Consider the following 18,357-nt stretch of genomic DNA (forward strand, 5'->3'; position numbering starts at 1 on the left):
AGTGATTTGGAGAATTGTAGGAATTAATTCATGAAATTTGGTTGATAAAAGTCTAAATTTGTTATCATTTGGGATTTCTAATCAATCTCCATGCTCTAGTTTCTATTTGATTATGAGCTGATGTTTCCCTTCAAGCCTTCAAGGAAAAAGAAAAAGAAAAAGAAAAAGAGAAAGTTATAAACAAAATTGGAAATTAAACTTAAGTGTAGAATGGTAGAAATGTCCTTGATGTTCCTCTTATTTCTCTTCAAGTCTTGGGTATTTAGAACTACTGGACAAGGTTAAGCTAACTGTGTTTCCAATCTAAAATTAGGCAGCAAAAATTGTATTACTCAAGTGAGAAGATAAATATCTTCCTTGGTGCTTTTTAATGTAAATTTTAAAGTTGATGTAGCCAAAATAGGGAATTAATTTGAATTGCCATTGTTTTACATTAGTGCAGTTGTACAACACGGATTTGACATGTTATGTTTATTCGATTGTGGATGTTGTTTAGTTGATGCACTCAAAGAAAAAACTAGTACGATGGTTCAGTCTTTCATCTTTTACTCGTTTCATTGTACAAACTGGCTTTAGTTGCTCTAACTCATACCTATATATTTAAGCATATTGTGTGTTCAATTCTGAAACTAACTGCTTATCATTCTTCTTCAGTATGGCTGCTGCAAATGCTGGACGGATTGACTATACACAGCCTGGACCCATTGACGACTCGGTGTTGTCACAGCAGGCGAAGCATCGGTCCGAAGCTATTTGGAATGGGCGGGTAAAACACTCAACTAAATATACCCTTGTGCACATGCATTTAATCCATACAATGTATACGTATTTGTTGTCATATATTAATCCATGGTTTTGTTATGTGCAGGATCCAGGATCCATTACCTGCCGTAGCCGTAGTTCAGAGTTCTCCAAGCAACCTCCAATGGTGGATGACCGAGTGAGGAACATCATCAACACAGTTGGTTTGGAGGGACTCCTCTGGGTCCCGGGTAGAGAGATTGACAATGGCCTGATAACGGCCTTAGTGGAGCGATGGCGGCCCGAGACTCACACATTTCACATGCCATATGGTGAGGTCACTATCACATTGCAGGATGTGGAGGTTCTTCTCGGGCTTCCTGTTGATGGTGACGCTATAACAGGGAGCACACAAAAAATTTGGGTGGATGTGTGCCGGGACTTCCTTGGCTTTCGACTTGTAACTCAAAACAACCATAAGCAACTTGATGGGCAGAGGATTCTCATCAACCGGCTTTTGGAGGAAGTTGCTAACCCATTGCCGCTTGATGCTGAAGAGGATCAGCTGCATAAGTACGCACGATGCTACATCCTAGCGCTATTGGGGGACACAATATTCATGGACAAATCTGGCGATAGAGTGCATATAATGTGGGTGCAGCAGTTGGAAGACCTTCACAACCCACGGAGGTACAGTTGGGGAAGTGCTTGCCTTGCATGGTTGTATCGAGAACTATGTAAGGCAAGCGAGGACACCAGTCAGATTGGTGGGTGCTTACTGTTGCTCCAGTACTGGGCATGGGCCAGGTTCCCCTATTTGTGCCCGACAGTTGAGCGTGGCCCGCCAGTGGGTGCTTATGGTCCTCCAGTACGTGGTCCACTATCCCTGAAGTAAGTCTCTACCTCATACTGCTATAACATACTGTCCCAAGATCATTACCAACCCCACAATCATGTAACTTGATTTTATTTATTGATTTTAAAGGCTTCTAGCAATTTTTTATGTCAACATAACAAAATTTTAAACCGAGGTTGAATGTATATGATTATGTTAATCTACTATAATTTTGTGACTCTCAATATAGCTGGTTTGTGCTTTGTCTTTTAAAAGGGTCGTTTCTTATTCTAGTGATATTATTAATTAGTTTAATATCTTTAAGATTATCTCAGTAGTTATATGTGATTACATTATCTTAGTTTTATATTGATATTGATATTATTAATTAGTTTAATATCTTAGTTTTAACATCCAATTAACATTAATTGCTACGTTTCAGCTTTTAGTATTATATTGATATTTAATATATGTGATTACATTATAGTTTTAAGATTATCTCAGTACTTATTGATCCCTTCTTCTTGATTGTAGGTGGTTGTGGGTCCCAAATAAGAAAAATAGGCCCGCCCACATCTTCAGGGACAGGTATCGCGAGCAACTAGCTTCCATGTTGCCAGACCAGGTATGAAAATGCCTTATTTTACGCTTTTACGAACGTCCATATAGGTTTCATGAACTTTGAAATATAAACATTGTTCCCTAATGTGTTGTGTACTTTTTTGGCTATTGTAGGTGGTGTGGCAACCATATGAAGCTCATTTTGACGACCTCCCGCCGTGGTGTGTTGCAGGGAGGGCCGTATGGACGGCAACGGTGCCGCTTGTATGTTTCCACCTAGTAGAGAAACATACACCGGATCGTGTTGTTCGTCAGTTCGGGATGATCCAAGAAATTCCCCGCAATGTTAACACTGACATAGTGCTTCATTGCATTGATTTGAGGGGGAAGATCGATGTTAATTGGATGCAGAAACATGCTGTGCATATCCTTGAGTGGGGTAATCGCTTGTATCGGCGTTGTGAAGCAGTGCTTGGTGATATGCCTCCAAAGCACGAGTACCACGACTGGTTCAAAAGGGTGACTCGGAGGTTTATTGATAGGCCTGGTGCTGTCGTGACTCTACTGGTAACTTCTCAATGTCTTCTACATGTTTTTGTATTTCTTACCATGAAACCACTGTTTAGAGAGCATGCTGTTTGGGTTGAAAAATTTTTTGCTTAACACTTCATCTCCCTTTAATTTGCAATTATTAGTAGTAGAACCAACATTTATTATTTTATCAATCGGCATTGTTGATTTCGTATTGCATTACTAATATGTGTGGTTTTTCCATGTGCAGATTGAAGGATACGTCCGTTTGTTGAGGCGTCACCCAGTGGGCACGGAGGACCACAACGACATTATTGAGGTGCTGACGGTAGTGCAGGCGATGACACGTGTCCAACCTCCTATCCCTGAGGCCTCGATTAAGGAGGCAGCTATGCCTACCGGCCCAAGCACGAGCACAGCTCTGGCCGGATGTCAATCTCGTCTGCCTGTTGCTACCCCCCAGCTTGTCCCTACCCCTGATCCCTCTGCATCCACCCCACATGCATCCGCCAGCCCCACCATCCCTTCATCCACCCCACATCCATCCCCTACCGTCACCATCCCTTCACCCAACCCACATTCAGCTCCTACGTCCACCATCCTTTCACCTAGCCCACATTCAGCCCCTACGCCCACCATCCCTTCACCCACCCCCCATCCATCTCCTTGCCCCACCATCCCTCCACCCACCCCACTTCCTTGTTCTGGGTCTGACGTCCGTCCACCCACCCCACAGTCATTTCTTCAGCTGTCACCCATTCCATCCTTTGACCTGGGTACCCCACCTGACATGTAGCAGGAGCCACCCTCCCATAGTTCGTTTAGTACCCCTTCTTCAGCCATTGACCCACCCCATGTTCAAGCTGAGCAGGAGGTTGGGTTACCTACAGCGGCTGAAGGTCGGCCTAAACGCATATCAAAGGCACCTCCGTGTGGGACAGGGGGGCACAAACATGGACACAATGTTGGGCCCGAGGCATCTGACGAAGGACATGCAAGACCTCCTCCTCATTATACGAGACGGTGTAAGATTCAAAAAAGGTATCTGAAAGCTTAATGTGAAACAACACACTTTATTCCATTATTATTTCTCTTTTCACATTTCAATAAGATTATTTTTGTTTTCAATATGGTTTGAACATACATTATTGGAACTAGGTGAATGCCTCAAATAAGGACATTAGCTGGAGGTAGATATTCCAACAAGGATATGGTTCTTAAATGTGACAATGGAGGTAACCCAACATGTGTTGGTTGTTAAATGCTTTTGTTGCAATTTTATTCCTTGCATCATTTGTTATTTTAATCTAGATATATTTTTATGATACCACAGTCTATTTTTATTTATTTAATTAATTTTATCATGCTTTGGCTGCATCAAAACGGATAAAATAGTTGAAAATTATCATCCTCTTTTTGTGTACTTGAGTGATGCCATATGCAAGACTAAGGAAACGCATTTAGAATATTAAGCAGTTTTTCAGTGTTGTATATTCTCATTTGGCATGGTTTATTTTTCAGCTTTTTGAAAATGTGCTATTAGAAAAAATTGTACTAAAGTGAGGTTTAAAAAAGTGTATTTTGAAGGGCAGTTTCAAACCTCTGTGCCATGTATGGTGATATTTGACCTACAGGAATAGCTGTGATTTTCTGAATTTGAATTCCGTCCCCCAACTAAAGAAGAGATCTTGGCGGAATTGCCACATAAGAAATTGAGCACAATTTTGCAATTCCATAACAATATGTAGGGGCTGTAACCCATGGGAAATAGTATATGAGTAGCGTAAAATTTTCAAATAGTAATGTTGGAATGAGGATCATGGATGTTAATTTTGTAGTCACTATGATCTCAAAAGCATTAAATAATTGCTAATTTTGTAATGTTGTAATCATGATCTAGGATGTTAATTTAGTAATGTTGTAATCTCATTGTTCCTCTATATATTGAAAGAGCCTGCTCCAGTGGCTGTCACAGTTCTTAGTTAAGTTGACTTCTCTCTCTCTAGTGAAGTAGAATATGAATTTATCCAGCCCTATGCGCCTCTTTCTTTTCAAAATTTAATAGTGTTAGTTGTGTGTCCAAAAGAGAACTTATTTACCATTGAAGCATTTGGTGAGTCTGGCATCATTGACTTACCAGGCTGGAGGTTTTTATTTTTATTTTTTTTCCCGGGGGGGGGGGGGGGGGGGGGGTGTTGGGGGGTGGGGGGCATTGAGTGGGGGAGATTGTGGCTATCACATAGTAATTAAAACCATTATTAGGGCACATATAGCAATTGAGCAAGTAATTTTGCTAGTCATTTTATTGTGCTATGTTTTCCTTTGTACTCAATGCTCATCTAACATATTTACTATATGTAGGTATGCCCGGTATGACTGCTTATGCTGGTTTTTATGAGATTTGCTCTCCTAAGAAAGGAGAGCAAGTCTTCATTTCAGCAGCTTCTAGGGCAGTTGGTCAACTTGTAGGACAGTTCGCCAAGCTATTGGGCTGCTATGTTGTTGGAAGTGCTGGAAGCAAAGAAAAGGTGAGTCTGCTTATCATGAGGGTTCAATGTGTCAATTACTTACAATAGTACCTGCATTTGTCTTTACACTTTAGTTAATTTTCTCATTCAACTCATCTGTAATCAGTCAAAAGTTGTTCTATGGGTGATATTCTGCATCTGGAACTCCTAGATAAAGAGCGTTCATTCTCTTAATGGCTAGAGCATATGATTTTTCTATTTCTCACACAAGTAGACACAACAATGTGCCTACTCATTTCCAACACTCATCCCAAGATTACATAAGCATAGAACTGTGCTGGTGTTGTGTGGAGTTTGGGAGAGGTGATTCATGTGCAACCTTACTAGGTAACCAAACTCCCTTGCTTTGGTGAGACTGATTTATGTTTAAGTTTATGGGAGTGGCTCTGTTTGGTTCGAGGTTTTTGACTTTTGTCAAAAGTGACTTTTTATTTGTTTCCACTGGACCACTGGTCATGGTCGATTGTCATACTCAGACAATTTTTTACTCTTATTTAGGGGTTGGTTTACTTGACCTGTGTGCAACCTCATTAACCAGCATTTTTTTGACTCTGCTTTTATTGCTTTCCTCTATCATTTCTGCGATATAAGGTTGATTTGCTGAAGAACAAGTTTGGTTTCAACGAGGCCTTCAACTACAAAGAAGAGCCTGACTTACATGCAGCTTTGAAAAGGTTAGTAGTAATTTATGCAGTAATCAATATCTGTAACTATCACATGAGACTTGACATGAAATTCTACAATAAAGAATTCTACAATTCTACAACTTTCTCAGTTTATCAACAAATTCTACAATTTTTTTTTCTTTTTTTATATAAAGAATAAAAGAAAGAAAGATTTTTTACTTGACCTGAAAAAAAGTCTTCACCAATCAAACGCTGAGAGACAGATTCTTTCAATCCCGATTACTGACAAAGTTGTTCTTAGAAGAATAAAAATATTTTTCCACCTTTCTATGCCATAACAGATATTGTCTCTGCACTTAAACATAGATTTTCAGACTTGAGATTGCTTTGTTGTCATTGTTTTTGCTTTCCTCGATAGTCTCTCTCTCTGTCTCTCTTTCCCTTCCTGGCTGGTCTTCATGGTTGATATAATAAAAAAGGTTTTGGAAAATTCCATAGTTATGGTGCCAGAAACAATCTTTGAGGTGGTTCTCTTCCAGGGAGAATATTTTTTAAAATTGCTGATATTTGAAAAACTTTATGGTTTCGGCACAATAGCCATGGTCCTTACCAACACTACAAAAAAGATTGCTATTTGCGACAAAACTTTTTTGACAACTACAAAAAGCCATCGTAAAAACTAGCTTTTTCGATGGCAAATCTCTTCCGTCGACAATTACTCGTCAAATATTAACATATTTGTGACGGCAAAATAAGTCTGTCAAAAATGCCTATTATTTTTGTCGAAAATGTGATTTTTTTTGGAGGGAAGTGTTCCCGCCTTACTTTTTACGACGGCATAAAAATGTTTGTCGCTAGTAAAGTATTATTTACGACGACTGAAGAAAAACCGTCGGAACTATTAACACTTGTGACGGCTTTGGTACGTCGAAAATACAAAACATATATTTTTTATGGTGTTAGTATTTGCGACAAACAATCTTCCATCGTAAATATAAAAGAGGGTATTATTTATGACGACAGAAGAAACACCGTCGACATTATTAACACTTGTGACAGCCTTTGTGCATCAAAAATACAAAATATATATTTTTTATGGTGTTATTATTCACTATGTTATTTATCAAAATATATTGATTTGAGATTTCGATATCTTATATTAATAATTCATAAAGATGGAGAGATTGAAGAGGATGTGAACCATAAGAGAAGAGTAGGGTGGATCAAGTGGAGAAGTGCATCAAGGGTATTGTTTGATCGTCGAATACCTATTATGTTAATGCAAAAGTTTTCTAAGACTGTTATAAGACTAGCCATGCTGTATAGTACTGAATTTTGGGTTGTTAAGAAGCAAAATGTTCATAAAATGAGTGTAGTAGATAGGATTAGAAATGAGGAAATTTGCTAATAATAGGGGTGACCCATACTTATGAAAGGATGAGTTAGAGTTGCTTGAGATAATTTGGGCATGTGTAGACGAGAGTGATTGCACTAGTGAGAAAAAGTGAGTTGATTTATGTTGAGGGAACGAAAAGAGGTAGAGACAGATGGTAGGCCTAAAAAAAGACAACATTAGTAGGAGAAGTGAAAAAGATATGATAATTAAGGAGGTAACAAAAAGTATGACTTCAGATGAAATAGAATGGTGGAAAAGAATACATGTGGCCGACTCTCACTAGTCTGTTCAGTATCTAAAGCCGACCCCAAAATTTTTGGACCAAGACTTGGTTGTTGTTGTTGCTATATTGATTTAAGTCTAAGAAGCTGAATTGCTGTATGGATTTAAGCCTAAGAAGCTGAATAAGAGTAACAGTAAGTTTGAGAAAATATTGATTATACATACGCATACTCATTTAGTTATGTTGCTTTTAAACAGTCATGTGGAAAGACTGCTATAACAATTTGTTATCTAATAGTGAGCATATTGCTTGAAGGATTCATCAGGTGTGCTCCATCTAAAAAAATTATCAAATGCTGGTCTCACTCATGTCCATCTATTGCCAACCTTCCAATTTGCCGGTGTTGATGATGAGAAGGAGAACTGGAAGTTTGTGGGTAAGATTGTTTTTCATCTGCTGATTCTTAAACATTTCTTCATTCTCCCCCCCAAAAAAAAAACTTTATTGTGGTGATGAGCAAATGCTTTGACCTACTGATGTAGATTTTCAAAATGTTAATTGTCACAGCTTTAATTGGTATAATAGTTCAGTTTTGGCCAAGTCAATCTTTGGCACCATATAAAGAGTTAATTGTCCATTCTGGACATGTTGATAACTGAACATTGGTCTCAGGAACTACTCCAGTGACTTTACAATAATGCTTTATGACCCTAGCTATTTGACATGCAACTTTAAAACATCCTTTGTTGCTAGGGGTTTTGTCCCTGTTTCAGAAGGCATTTCAGATTAAAATGAATGGTAATTCAAACCTTTATTTTTTGTTTTATACTTTGCAACCAGAGTATAACTGAATTTTGTAATCCAATCCTGTTTGTAACAATGTCACAGCAGTTACTAGATAATCCATATATCAAGCTAATAAAGAGATTCTCTCTCTCTCTCTAGATATATATATATATATATATCAATTTTTTAATTATCTTTTAAACACTTTTTTGTTTTGTTTTACATCTTCTTGATGAAGAATGCTAGTAAGAAACAAGTTACTGCAATCTTCTGAGATTCGCTTCATAAGGTGAAAGTTTTTTTAGATATAGAGAGAAAATTATTGTTACTTTTTGCTGGCTGAGTAATCAGTTATCACTTAGAGCAAAGGTCATAAGCAAAAATGAAATGTATAATATTGCTATTATAGCATTTACTGAAAATACCACTGATAAGAATTTTGGCAGCAATGGCATCAAAGGCTAAGGCAACGTGCTACACGGGCAGAGAAATTGAGGTTCCAAGCCTTGAAGTCCGATGATCAAGAAGCATACATGAGAATGGTAAAAGAGAGCAAAAATGAACGATTGACAATGCTGCTTGAAGAAACAAATAAACTTCTTGTAAATTTGGGAGCTGCTGTTAAACGTCAGAAAGACGCTAAACATTCAGATGACATAGAGGCCTTGAACGACTCAGAAGCTGATTTGCCTGAATTGGATGCTTCAAACAATGGAACTCCTCAAGATTTATTTCCTGAGGAAGATATGGACGTCATTGATTCTAATGGCAACAGTGAAACTAGTGATTTGCTTGGAGGTCAGAGGCAGTACCACTCAGCCATCCATTCAATTCAAGAAAAGGTAAAGGATAAAACCTAATTTTCTGCATCATATTACTTAGTGTAAAGCTATTTTAGTGCAAGGTTCTATGTTTGAAACCCCCTCTTTGCTCTATCAAATGGATTTGCACTTTAATTGTTGGGCTAGTGCATAAAATATATAGACCGCTGAACATTCATGAGGAATGATAAATTAATTAGTGGTTGCAATCTGAATGTGCAATAAAGCCTTTATGTAATTTTTGACAAGATAACAATGCCATATGTTACTTGTGCAATGGTTTATATCACTCTTCTAGTGAGGAGTTTGAACTTTGAAACTTCTTTGGCTGTTGCCTCTTGGAAGTCTCCCAAACTCATCTACTCTCCCAAAATTTGGGAACCCTAATATTTTATGTTATCAAACTTGTATAATGTGGTACAAATTAGAAAAATGCAACATGAAAATTAAAGACAAGAAATAAAGGATAGATAAACTTCTTAGTCCATGTACATTAATCATGGAATCATGTGGGTAGTGGTGCACATTTACTTATCTTTGCAAGCATTATTGAAGTCACCCTAAGTTTTATATATATATATATATATATATATTTCTTGGATTAACTATAAACTAAAGTATGTTCACATTATTTAGGTTGGCATGGCTGCAAACTTGAGCGATTTTGTGCTAACTAAAGTATGTTCACACTCATCAAGTCCAATATGCCACTCAAAATGCTTATTACCAACACCAAGGTTGGGAGGAATACAAAGGCCTTAGTTGCTGGTGTTACAGAGAGGACCATAAGGCACCCAGATGCCATGAGTTTGGTGTTTAATGCAGTTGATTCTATCAGCAAACAATATATCAAGCTATTGGCAGTCAGCAGTACAATTGCCTGAGGGAGTGCAACATTTTAGTTGTACCACAATCTAGTACAGATTATTGGAAATAGACTTACTAATAATGTATTATATTTGCAAACATGTGGCTTAATTTCAAGAGTAAGACCATCAATTCTGTAAGTGAGAGCGCTTTGTTCTCTCTTCTGGTGGTCCAATGAACAACTCAGTTTCCACATCAGAACTTGGACTACTTTCTTCATAAGGTAAAATTTCTCTCTGCTCATTTGATCCTTGCTGTGGTTGAATACCACACTGCAAAGAGATGTTAAAGGTAACTTTAAAAACAAATTTCAAAAAAAAAAAAAAATCATAATACAAGTCAAGCAATAACTAGTATTGCATATAAGGTTCTGGCAAGAATCTAGATCTTGCCTAGAGAAATAAGTTATAAAGCAGATGACTGGTACTTGTTTTTATTTTTCAATACTGGATTGTTCAAAACATTAAATCTCAAAAAAATTTTGAGATTAATTATATTGTTTGTCATTTCCTTACCAAATGGAGCAATATGTTTCCTCAAAAGTCAAATATAATACCATCAACAAGAAGAATAAAAGAATACTAGTACTAGTAATAATAATTGCAAAAGTTCACCTTCTCACATAGCCTTGCATTTTCAGCTGCTAGGACTTTTTCCTGAAGAAAAATTAGAAAATAGAACATATACTAGTCAGCAACAACTGAAGAATTCTGTTAAGAAAAAACTTATGGTGCTGCAATATTTCAGTGCCAGGAACTCAACAAAAAAAAAAAAAACAGGGAAACTTCTTTCTAGGCAACTTGAAATCACCTTGTTGGGCCTACATATCAATCAATTTAAAACTTTACCTTTTCCTTTAGTTGCTCAATTTGTTCCTTGAAAACCTGAGGCTGAAAGTATAGACCAAGATAAAGCATGTTAAACTACCATTTAGTAAAATATCATGAAAGCCAAGTTAGGGATTTTATAATTAACCTTTCTAGCTCTAATGCTGCTTACGCTCCTCTCTAACTGTTCTTCTATCTGTTGGAGTTCTTCAAGGGAGCATGTTCCTAGACCTTGTCCTAGGAGTCTCCTGAGGTGTATATATCTCACAGACTACTGTATGACTCTTTGTAGGTGGGGATTCAATCACATGCAGTGGATATTAGTGCAGCTACTTGAACGTGAGAGGTAGGGTCCAAGGAAATTGATGAAAAGGCTGATGAGGTTCTAAAGTAGGATATTTTGGATTGTTGGACGCCAGAAAATCACTACGGATGGACTGAATCTGAGTGTTAAACATGTTGGGTTTAGACCATCTGTAATGATTTTCTTGAGTCCAACAATCCAGAATATCCGACTTTAGAACCTCATCAGCCTTTTCATCAGTTTCCTTGGACCCTACCTCTCACGTTCAAGTAGCTGCACTAATGTTGGAGCTAAATGGATGTGGAAAGAGCACTTTGCTGACTGACACTGATAATGGATTTAGAGAAGCCAAGAGGGGGTGAAGTTTTGCTTGGGGAGCATAATGTCCTGCCAAACTATTTTGAGCAAAATCAGGTTTGTTAGTGTCTACAATGTTGTATCTCCCATTTATCTAATGATCATGGTGTTTCTACTTTTTCATGCTTAATTCTAAGCTCCAATGGTTTTACAAACATATACATATACTTCATATATATTTTTATATAATTGGCAGTTTATATAATTGGCAGTTTGTAAGTTCACGTTGAAACCGTCCAGTGTACTAGTTTTGGATGAACCAACTAATCACTTGGATATACCTTCAAAAGAGATGCTAGAGGTTTGGTTTATGTTTTCAGTTAATCTCTGGTTTAGCACTGTAATCTTTAATGAATGTAGTGGTGCAAAACCTCATGATTACTTTAATCATTTGATGATTTATCAAGAAGGATCCTGTGCTTGGAGTTGACTTGGAATCTGCTATCAAGAATGCTGTTTTTCCAGGTTTACAGGTCAACTGAACTCATCTCTTTTGCTTTGTTATCAGATGTATGGAGTGTTATGTTCCTTTTATCTTATGTGGCTACCCATGTTTACCTTTTTAATCTGCAAATTATTATTGTAACATATTTAAAGGCAGAGTTATTATGCAGGGTGGCCCTCATAACCACACAATTGGGGGAGTTGCAGTTAGTTTGAAGCATGCACAGTCCCCAGAGTTTAAGTCATACCAGAATAAGGTACTATGCTTCCCCCTTCATGATCAGAACTTGGTCCAAGCTATGCCCTTAAAATTGTACTTATGTAATTATACTGTCTATAGGTGGTCTCTAATTGTGGAGCTGTTGCTAGCCGATTGAATGAATTAGGATATAAGTTGGTTTCTGGTGGGAGTGATAATCACCTGGTTCTTGTCGATCTAAGGCCAATGGTAAGTTATTGACTTCTTTGTCCCCGGGGGTTGTTTGTTTTTTATGAGCTATACATGCACCTACTGAGTCTTGAATGCATGTCCTTGCCCTCCATCCCACTCTGATATGGGAGTAGGAAGTGCTATTTGAGCAAAAGCTCATTGGCTTGTGTTTCTTTAAATTTAAACCTTGATGCTGGCTTATATATATATTCCTTGGCATTATTATTTCAAGTAATTGATCTATAGTCTATGAACAAATTTTGGTATGTCTTCTACATTTTCAAACATTCCCCAGTATAGTATAGTCATATAGATCATTCATGACCTACCAAGGTGGTGTAGTTTTTTTTTTTTTTTTTTTTTTTTTGGTGTGTGGATGCGTTATCTTTGAAAGGGAGAATGCCATGTCATGTTAATGTTATTATATGTCAAAATTTGTTATGGATAGGTAGGCGTTCAATCCAAGAAAACCTGTTTGATTTGCTAGTACATGAATGATTGCTGTGATGATTATTTGGGATGGGGGTATTTTGCCTACCAGGGTGGTGTGTTTTTTCTTTTTTGGTGTGTGTGTTATCTTTGAAAGGGAGAATGCCATGACACGTCAATATTATTATATGTCAAAATTTGTTCTGCATTGCTAGGCATTTAATCGAAAGACAACCTGTTTAATTTGCTAGTACTACAGCGATTGTTGTGATGATTATTTGGGATGGGGGTGTTTTGCCTACCATTTACCTTTACTAACAGCAGTTAACATTGCTTCCCTTAACAGGGTATTGATGGAGCTCGGGTGGAGAAAATTCTTGACTTGGCCTCTATTACCCTCAACAAAAATTCAGTTCCTGGTGAGTCCTTTCTTTGGCAGGTTTATCCCATTTTAATTGATTTGATCTGTTTTTTTGTTTGTTTCTCCCTTTCTTGTCAAAACTTACACACAATAATATTCCCTTATAAAGGTGACAAGAGTGCCTTAGTGCCTGGAGGTATCCGCATTGGATCACCTGCTATGACAACTAAAGGATTCACAGAGAAAGAATTTGTACCAACTGCAGACTTTATTCATGAGGGCGTACAGATAACCCTTGAAGCTAAGCGGCTAGTCTCAGGATCCAAGCTTCAAGATTTTTTGAAGTTTGTAGCAGCCCCTGATTTTCCTTTATTGGATAACATGTTGAAAATGTTGAACATGTTTTCGATTAATAACATTTTTCTTTTTGCTAGAATGCATGATTGAATTTGTTAGAACAGATTACAAATTTTGTAACCATCCAAATAACTAGATAAAAGAAAAAGGTATAAAAATAGATGAACAAGTTATTTAGTTCATTACAAAATTTGTAATCTAGCAGCTAAAGCTCTTACATTGTCCTTCGTGTCTACCCTCACTTTTTTTTTTTTTGGGTTTGACAGAAGTTGAGGCTCAACAAAGTAGCAAAAGTCAAAATATAAATTGATTTCTTTTTGTCATAAAATAGGAATAGATCAAGAAATTAAAGTAAAAAATAACATGCTTCAAAACGCAAAAAATTCAAAGTTTTGTACTACCATAACAAAGAATACCATTAGTTGCATTGATATCTAAGTAACAAAAACATTGAAAGTCACCCGAGAGTGAATTTCAAATTGCTTAAGAGCATTAGCATTGAAAAATGCTAATGTCATATCTAAAGGAAATTTAGCATTTGCAACCTTAAAATCATCTATTTCTATCAATTTAATCACTTAACTTTCAAAATCAAGCCAATGTCATCATTAGGTGTGAATTTTTTTTAGTAACTTTAATAAAATGGCCACCCTCCAAAAAAAAAAATTAATAATAATAAAATGGCCAAACTACAATTTTTTGGTTTTTATAAATTTGTCACAGTTTTAGTTTTAGTTGGGTCTTGTTAACAGATGCCCTTAGATTATTTGTTACCAAATCATTTTTAAGGACAAAAAGTATCTCCCATTTTTTTTATCAAATGCTTTTAAAAATAGTTCCTAAACCTATACTTTTAGAGCATCGTTATCTTTTCCCCACATTTAATAGTATCAATTTTGTCCCTTGACTTTCAAATCAATTTCCCCAACTATTAGTTGTATAAATTTTGTTCATACACTTTTAAAACCAATTTCTAAGAATAAAATTAACTTCATTTAAATGTTGAAAGTCGAAATTAGCACATTTATATTAACATTGACGCCATTTTAAAGTTATATATATATACACACTATTTGTCAAAGTAATGGGGAAGAATAACGTTTTAGTTAAGGTAAGTAATATTCCTATATGAATGCACTCAATTGTAAATTTGCAGCTGTGCCTTAATTATTTATTTTTTTGAAAAGTAATGATATTTTAGCAAGGGAATAGACTATTACATGCACAAGGAGTGCCTTAGGAGTGCCTTTTTGTTAATAAGAGATGGTTTGAAAACAGTTTGAATACATTTTTATCTAATGTTTCATCTTGTTTCCCAGGTTCATCTTGAACGGAAATATGTTGTTGACATTGATAAAAATATCGATATCACCAAGATAACTCCATCAACAAGAGTTGCTCTCCGTAATGACAGTTATGTGCTTCATTTAATCTTGCCAAGCAAAGTTGATCCATTGGTCAACCTCATGAAAGTTGAAAAGGTTCCAGATTCCACATATGACATGATTGGCGGTCTTGACCAGCAAATTAAAGAGATAAAGGAGGTTTGCCTCGTGTACCCTTTTACTTTCTGCATTTAAACTGGTAGTGGCAATGGTGACAGTGAAGTGCAGCAGACTATGCTGGAGCTTCTCAACCAGCTGGATGGATTTGAAGCATCAAATAAAATAAAGGTATCATGTGTGTTTTCATTATGCAGCTTGGGTTGTTTAGTTTTTGGTACTTTTCTTTATTGTGACCTCAACTATTTAAACAGATTCATCTCTTATTGTAAGTACTTGGCAAGCATGTCAAAATAGGCTTCATTCTTGTAAAGATTGCCAGTATTTTATTCAATTTAAACAATCTCAACTCTTTTGGATGGATTTGGACAGAATGATAAGTATAGTCTTGTTAATTCCATAACGACCTATTGCACTGGGCTATTAAAGTCTTCAGAAGTGAAAGATTGTGTGTTTTCTCTGTGCATAATCATATTGTCACAGATTTTTTTCGTTTTTTTTTTTTTTTTTTTGCTGCAGGCTGTGTGCACAGAATCTGGGATGTTTGCTCTGAGGGAGAGGAGGGTTGATGTAACACAAGAAGATTTTGAGATGGTAGTGGCAAAGGTAATGAAGAAGGAGACTGAGAAAAACATGTCATTGCGGAAGCTATGGAAGTAGTGTGTCTCCATGTTAATGTTTTGTTTCACTCCACCACCCTGAATATAATTGATCTGTGGCTTTGTTCTTCACACACAGCCAACAGCTCTGTTCTTTGTATGGATATAAAAGCCACATGGGGGTGCCTACACTTTGTTGAAGTTTTTTAAATACCACTGGCATCTCTGTTTATTTTGTTAAATATTCTTTTGTGATACATTTTTATGTAATATGTGTTTTACTTCAAGTATCTAACAAGAATGTCCGTAGACAATGGCTGTCAATCTTTTATCAATCTATTGGTTAGACGACCAGAATGATAATTAAAAATCTGTGCTTAGTGGAGAAGCACATATGGCTTAGTTTTCTGGGCATGAGACATAGCACTCAGGGATCAATCCTACCATGTAGTGGTTGTAAATGAGCTAATTAGAGTTAGAACTTCAATTATATTCAAAATAAAATTAAAAGAACAAGTTTGAACTTTTAATATTCCACTTAATTTTCTTGCTTATAGTTTGTGCATTACAATGTGATATGAAATTATACTGAATGTGTGCTTTTTGTGTATTGTTGGATTGTGAAGACATGAGATGTTGATTTTCTTTTTTTTTTTTTTTTTTTTTTTGGATTTACAGGGTTGGGTTACTTAGATGTTGGCAGTTGAAAACTAAAAAACCAAATTGTATAATTTTATTTTGTTCATTTCAGTTATATTTTTGGATTTACAAGGTATTTACTCTTCGATGTTGGCGGTTTAGTAAAAAATCACCTAAAATTAGTTCTCAAATGGGGTAATAAAAAAAATTGAAAAAAAAATCCCAGTAGAACTCTAGTTTAATGGGTTACCATAAATGGAAATCGAGTCTGTAAGACTCGGTTTCTATTTATAGAAATCGAGTCTTAGAGACTCGATTTCCATAAATAGAAATTAGTCCATTTATGGAAACCGAGTATAAGATACTCGAGTTCCACTGGGAATTTTTTTTTTCTTTTTTGGCCGCAGGTCATGGGACCAGAATTATTTATCTGTACTTGAAATTACGTTTTTTAGTTCTCAAATTGGGGTAAAAAAAAAAGAAAAAAAAAATCCCAGTAGAACTCGAGTATTTTATACTCGGTTTCCATAAATAGAAATCGAGTCTCTAAGACTTGATTTCTATTTATGGAAATCGAGTATAAGATACTCGAGTTCTACTGGGATTTTTTTTTTTTTTTTTTGCCGCAGTTGCATGGACCAGAATTAGTTTTCTCCCCTGCAGCAAATTTTCCAGGGTCCAGAACACATCAAACAACTACATACCAGCATATGATAGGCGAAGGGAGCATACATTAAAGTTCTACAACCAGATTAAAACAGTAACTATTCAATAAAATTATTGTTGGACAAAGTCTTAGCACACAATGGCAGTTCAATACTAGAAGGGCCTTGTGGTTGAACTTGCCAAAGTAATATCATTGTTCGTATTATAGGAAAAAGCTGCATCACGGAACTAATGAAACGAGTAAAATGGATAGCAAATAGTTCAATTATCCGTAATTTACAACAATAAACAAAATAACAACTAAGTTAATACAACATAGTCTACATATTCGCCTAGCGGAAGCTCCATACTGATATAACATATTATACATAGTCACCTAACACTTGTCCATACTGATACAACATACTCTACATAATCACCTAGCTTGTCCATACAGAAGATAACGACAAGTCCCACGTACAATGTCACTTACGAAAATCAAGTCTCCGCTTGCCTGACAAACATGAAATACGGTTATTAGTTTCCAAATGCAAAGAACAAAAACCAAATGACATTCTGAGTATATTATATAAAAACAGTGACGGCACTTGCCTAGTTCATAGCACTACCACTTGTCGAAGCCCCATGGGAATTGGGACAGCATCTACGGTTATGACCCTCTTGATGACACACTCTACATCGTTGCCTTGGTTGAATCTCCCTCAACTCCGGACCTTCCCTCCGGCTTCCCCGTTCTTGCCGTACTCCATCCATTTCATTCCTTATTCTTGACATCGTAGGACGACCTTTGGCCCGCAACAATTGTGGGTCAGGCACCCATCGTGGTCCGCGAATGTCTATCCATAATGACTCTGACTTAGGCACCACAAAATTATGTGAATATGTGAGAATGGCGTTGTTCAGACTGTAACATGGGTCAATATAGCTGGGCGCATCGAGATGCAGACCTTTAAGAACTTTAATTGCATGTGAACAAGGGATCTTCAAGTTTTGCCACTTTCCACAACCACATGTTCTATCAAATATGCGCACATCATGACTGTGATTTCCCCCTCCAGCTCTATGGTCGTTATACGGGGTAACCACTTGATATATACCCTCTGCATGATTATAATTCCTCAGAGTGTGTCCTGCAATTTTCTGCTTATTTTTGTTATAGATCTCCATTGCATAATCACTCCACACCTTACCTCGAGAGAGATCAGAAGTAATTTGTTTATGTCGATCATGGAAATATGCAACAAGTTTAAAAAAAGTGAACTCAACCATTGCAGCAATGGGCAAACTGCGGGCACCTTTAAGAACCCCATTAAAGCACTCAGAGATATTGGTTGTCATTGCCCCGTAACGTCTTCCACCATCATGTGACTGGGTCCATTTGTCTACATCCTCACTCATTAGATATGTGTATGGCATATAACATATAATCCGACGATCAATAGGGTCTACACCCCTCAGTAAATTAATCTCGGCCTCCTTAATGGTTTGCATTATGGACACAAATTTAGCATCATGAGTCGCATATCC

The 18,357-nt window shown here is 36.7% G+C and overlaps 3 protein-coding genes and 1 long non-coding RNA gene across 8 annotated transcripts; 3 read left to right on the top strand and 1 right to left on the bottom strand.

Annotated features, from left to right (window-relative positions):
- Window positions 1–655: 655 nt before the first annotated feature.
- Window positions 656–3,464, top strand: LOC126722193 (serine/threonine-protein phosphatase 7 long form homolog). Its single transcript, XM_050425340.1, has 6 exons — window positions 656–766; window positions 869–1,632; window positions 1,827–1,829; window positions 2,111–2,201; window positions 2,312–2,704; window positions 2,919–3,464. The coding sequence occupies exons 1-6, from the start codon at window positions 656–658 to the stop codon at window positions 3,462–3,464; spliced, it is 1,908 nt and encodes a 635-aa protein (XP_050281297.1).
- A 6,586-nt stretch (window positions 3,465–10,050) lies between these two features.
- Window positions 10,051–10,807, bottom strand: LOC126723010 (uncharacterized). Its single transcript, XR_007654097.1, has 3 exons — window positions 10,764–10,807; window positions 10,530–10,571; window positions 10,051–10,187 (listed from the first exon to the last, which is right to left on the bottom strand). It is a non-coding gene; the product is annotated as an uncharacterized LOC126723010 (long non-coding RNA).
- A 422-nt stretch (window positions 10,808–11,229) lies between these two features.
- On the top strand, window positions 11,230–13,606 carry LOC126723008 (serine hydroxymethyltransferase 3, chloroplastic-like). 5 transcript variants are annotated; one of them, XM_050426186.1, is made up of 7 exons: window positions 11,230–11,460; window positions 11,600–11,704; window positions 11,811–11,876; window positions 12,018–12,104; window positions 12,188–12,295; window positions 13,053–13,125; window positions 13,237–13,606. In XM_050426186.1, exons 2-7 carry the CDS (start codon window positions 11,696–11,698, stop codon window positions 13,512–13,514), a joined length of 621 nt encoding a protein of 206 aa, XP_050282143.1. In that variant the 5' UTR covers window positions 11,230–11,460; window positions 11,600–11,695; the 3' UTR covers window positions 13,515–13,606. The 5 variants fall into 5 exon arrangements, with proteins under 5 accessions (XP_050282143.1, XP_050282142.1, XP_050282144.1 ...); XM_050426185.1 differs by having other exon boundaries at window positions 11,616–11,704; XM_050426187.1 differs by having other exon boundaries at window positions 11,231–11,460; window positions 11,616–11,704; window positions 11,814–11,876.
- Window positions 13,607–14,501: 895 nt separating this feature from the next.
- On the top strand, window positions 14,502–15,011 carry LOC126724491 (26S proteasome regulatory subunit 8 homolog A-like). The gene is made up of 2 exons (XM_050429004.1): window positions 14,502–14,535; window positions 14,744–15,011. The coding sequence occupies exons 1-2, from the start codon at window positions 14,509–14,511 to the stop codon at window positions 15,002–15,004; spliced, it is 288 nt and encodes a 95-aa protein (XP_050284961.1). The 5' UTR covers window positions 14,502–14,508; the 3' UTR covers window positions 15,005–15,011.
- The last annotated feature ends 3,346 nt before the right edge of the window (window positions 15,012–18,357 follow it).

Source organism: Quercus robur, chromosome 4 (genome assembly GCF_932294415.1).
Source record: "Quercus robur chromosome 4, dhQueRobu3.1, whole genome shotgun sequence".
Classification (NCBI taxonomy): Eukaryota; Viridiplantae; Streptophyta; class Magnoliopsida; order Fagales; family Fagaceae; genus Quercus; species Quercus robur.

What these genes read in the sequence shown, in the direction of transcription:
- LOC126722193 (XM_050425340.1), top strand. Translation starts at nt 656, where the DNA reads ATGGCTGCTGCAAATGCTGGACGGATTGACTATACACAGCCTGGACCC. An exon ending in CTTCCATGTTGCCAGACCAG is followed by an intron (nt 2,202 to 2,311) that starts GTATGAAAATGC and finishes TGGCTATTGTAG; the next exon opens with GTGGTGTGGCAACCATATGA. An exon ending in GTGCTGTCGTGACTCTACTG is followed by an intron (nt 2,705 to 2,918) that starts GTAACTTCTCAA and finishes TTCCATGTGCAG; the next exon opens with ATTGAAGGATACGTCCGTTT.
- LOC126723008 (XM_050426186.1), top strand. An exon ending in TTAAGTCATACCAGAATAAG is followed by an intron (nt 12,105 to 12,187) that starts GTACTATGCTTC and finishes TACTGTCTATAG; the next exon opens with GTGGTCTCTAATTGTGGAGC. An exon ending in CAACAAAAATTCAGTTCCTG is followed by an intron (nt 13,126 to 13,236) that starts GTGAGTCCTTTC and finishes TCCCTTATAAAG; the next exon opens with GTGACAAGAGTGCCTTAGTG.
- LOC126724491 (XM_050429004.1), top strand. Translation starts at nt 14,509, where the DNA reads ATGGGGAAGAATAACGTTTTAGTTAAG. An exon ending in AGAATAACGTTTTAGTTAAG is followed by an intron (nt 14,536 to 14,743) that starts GTAAGTAATATT and finishes CTTGTTTCCCAG; the next exon opens with GTTCATCTTGAACGGAAATA.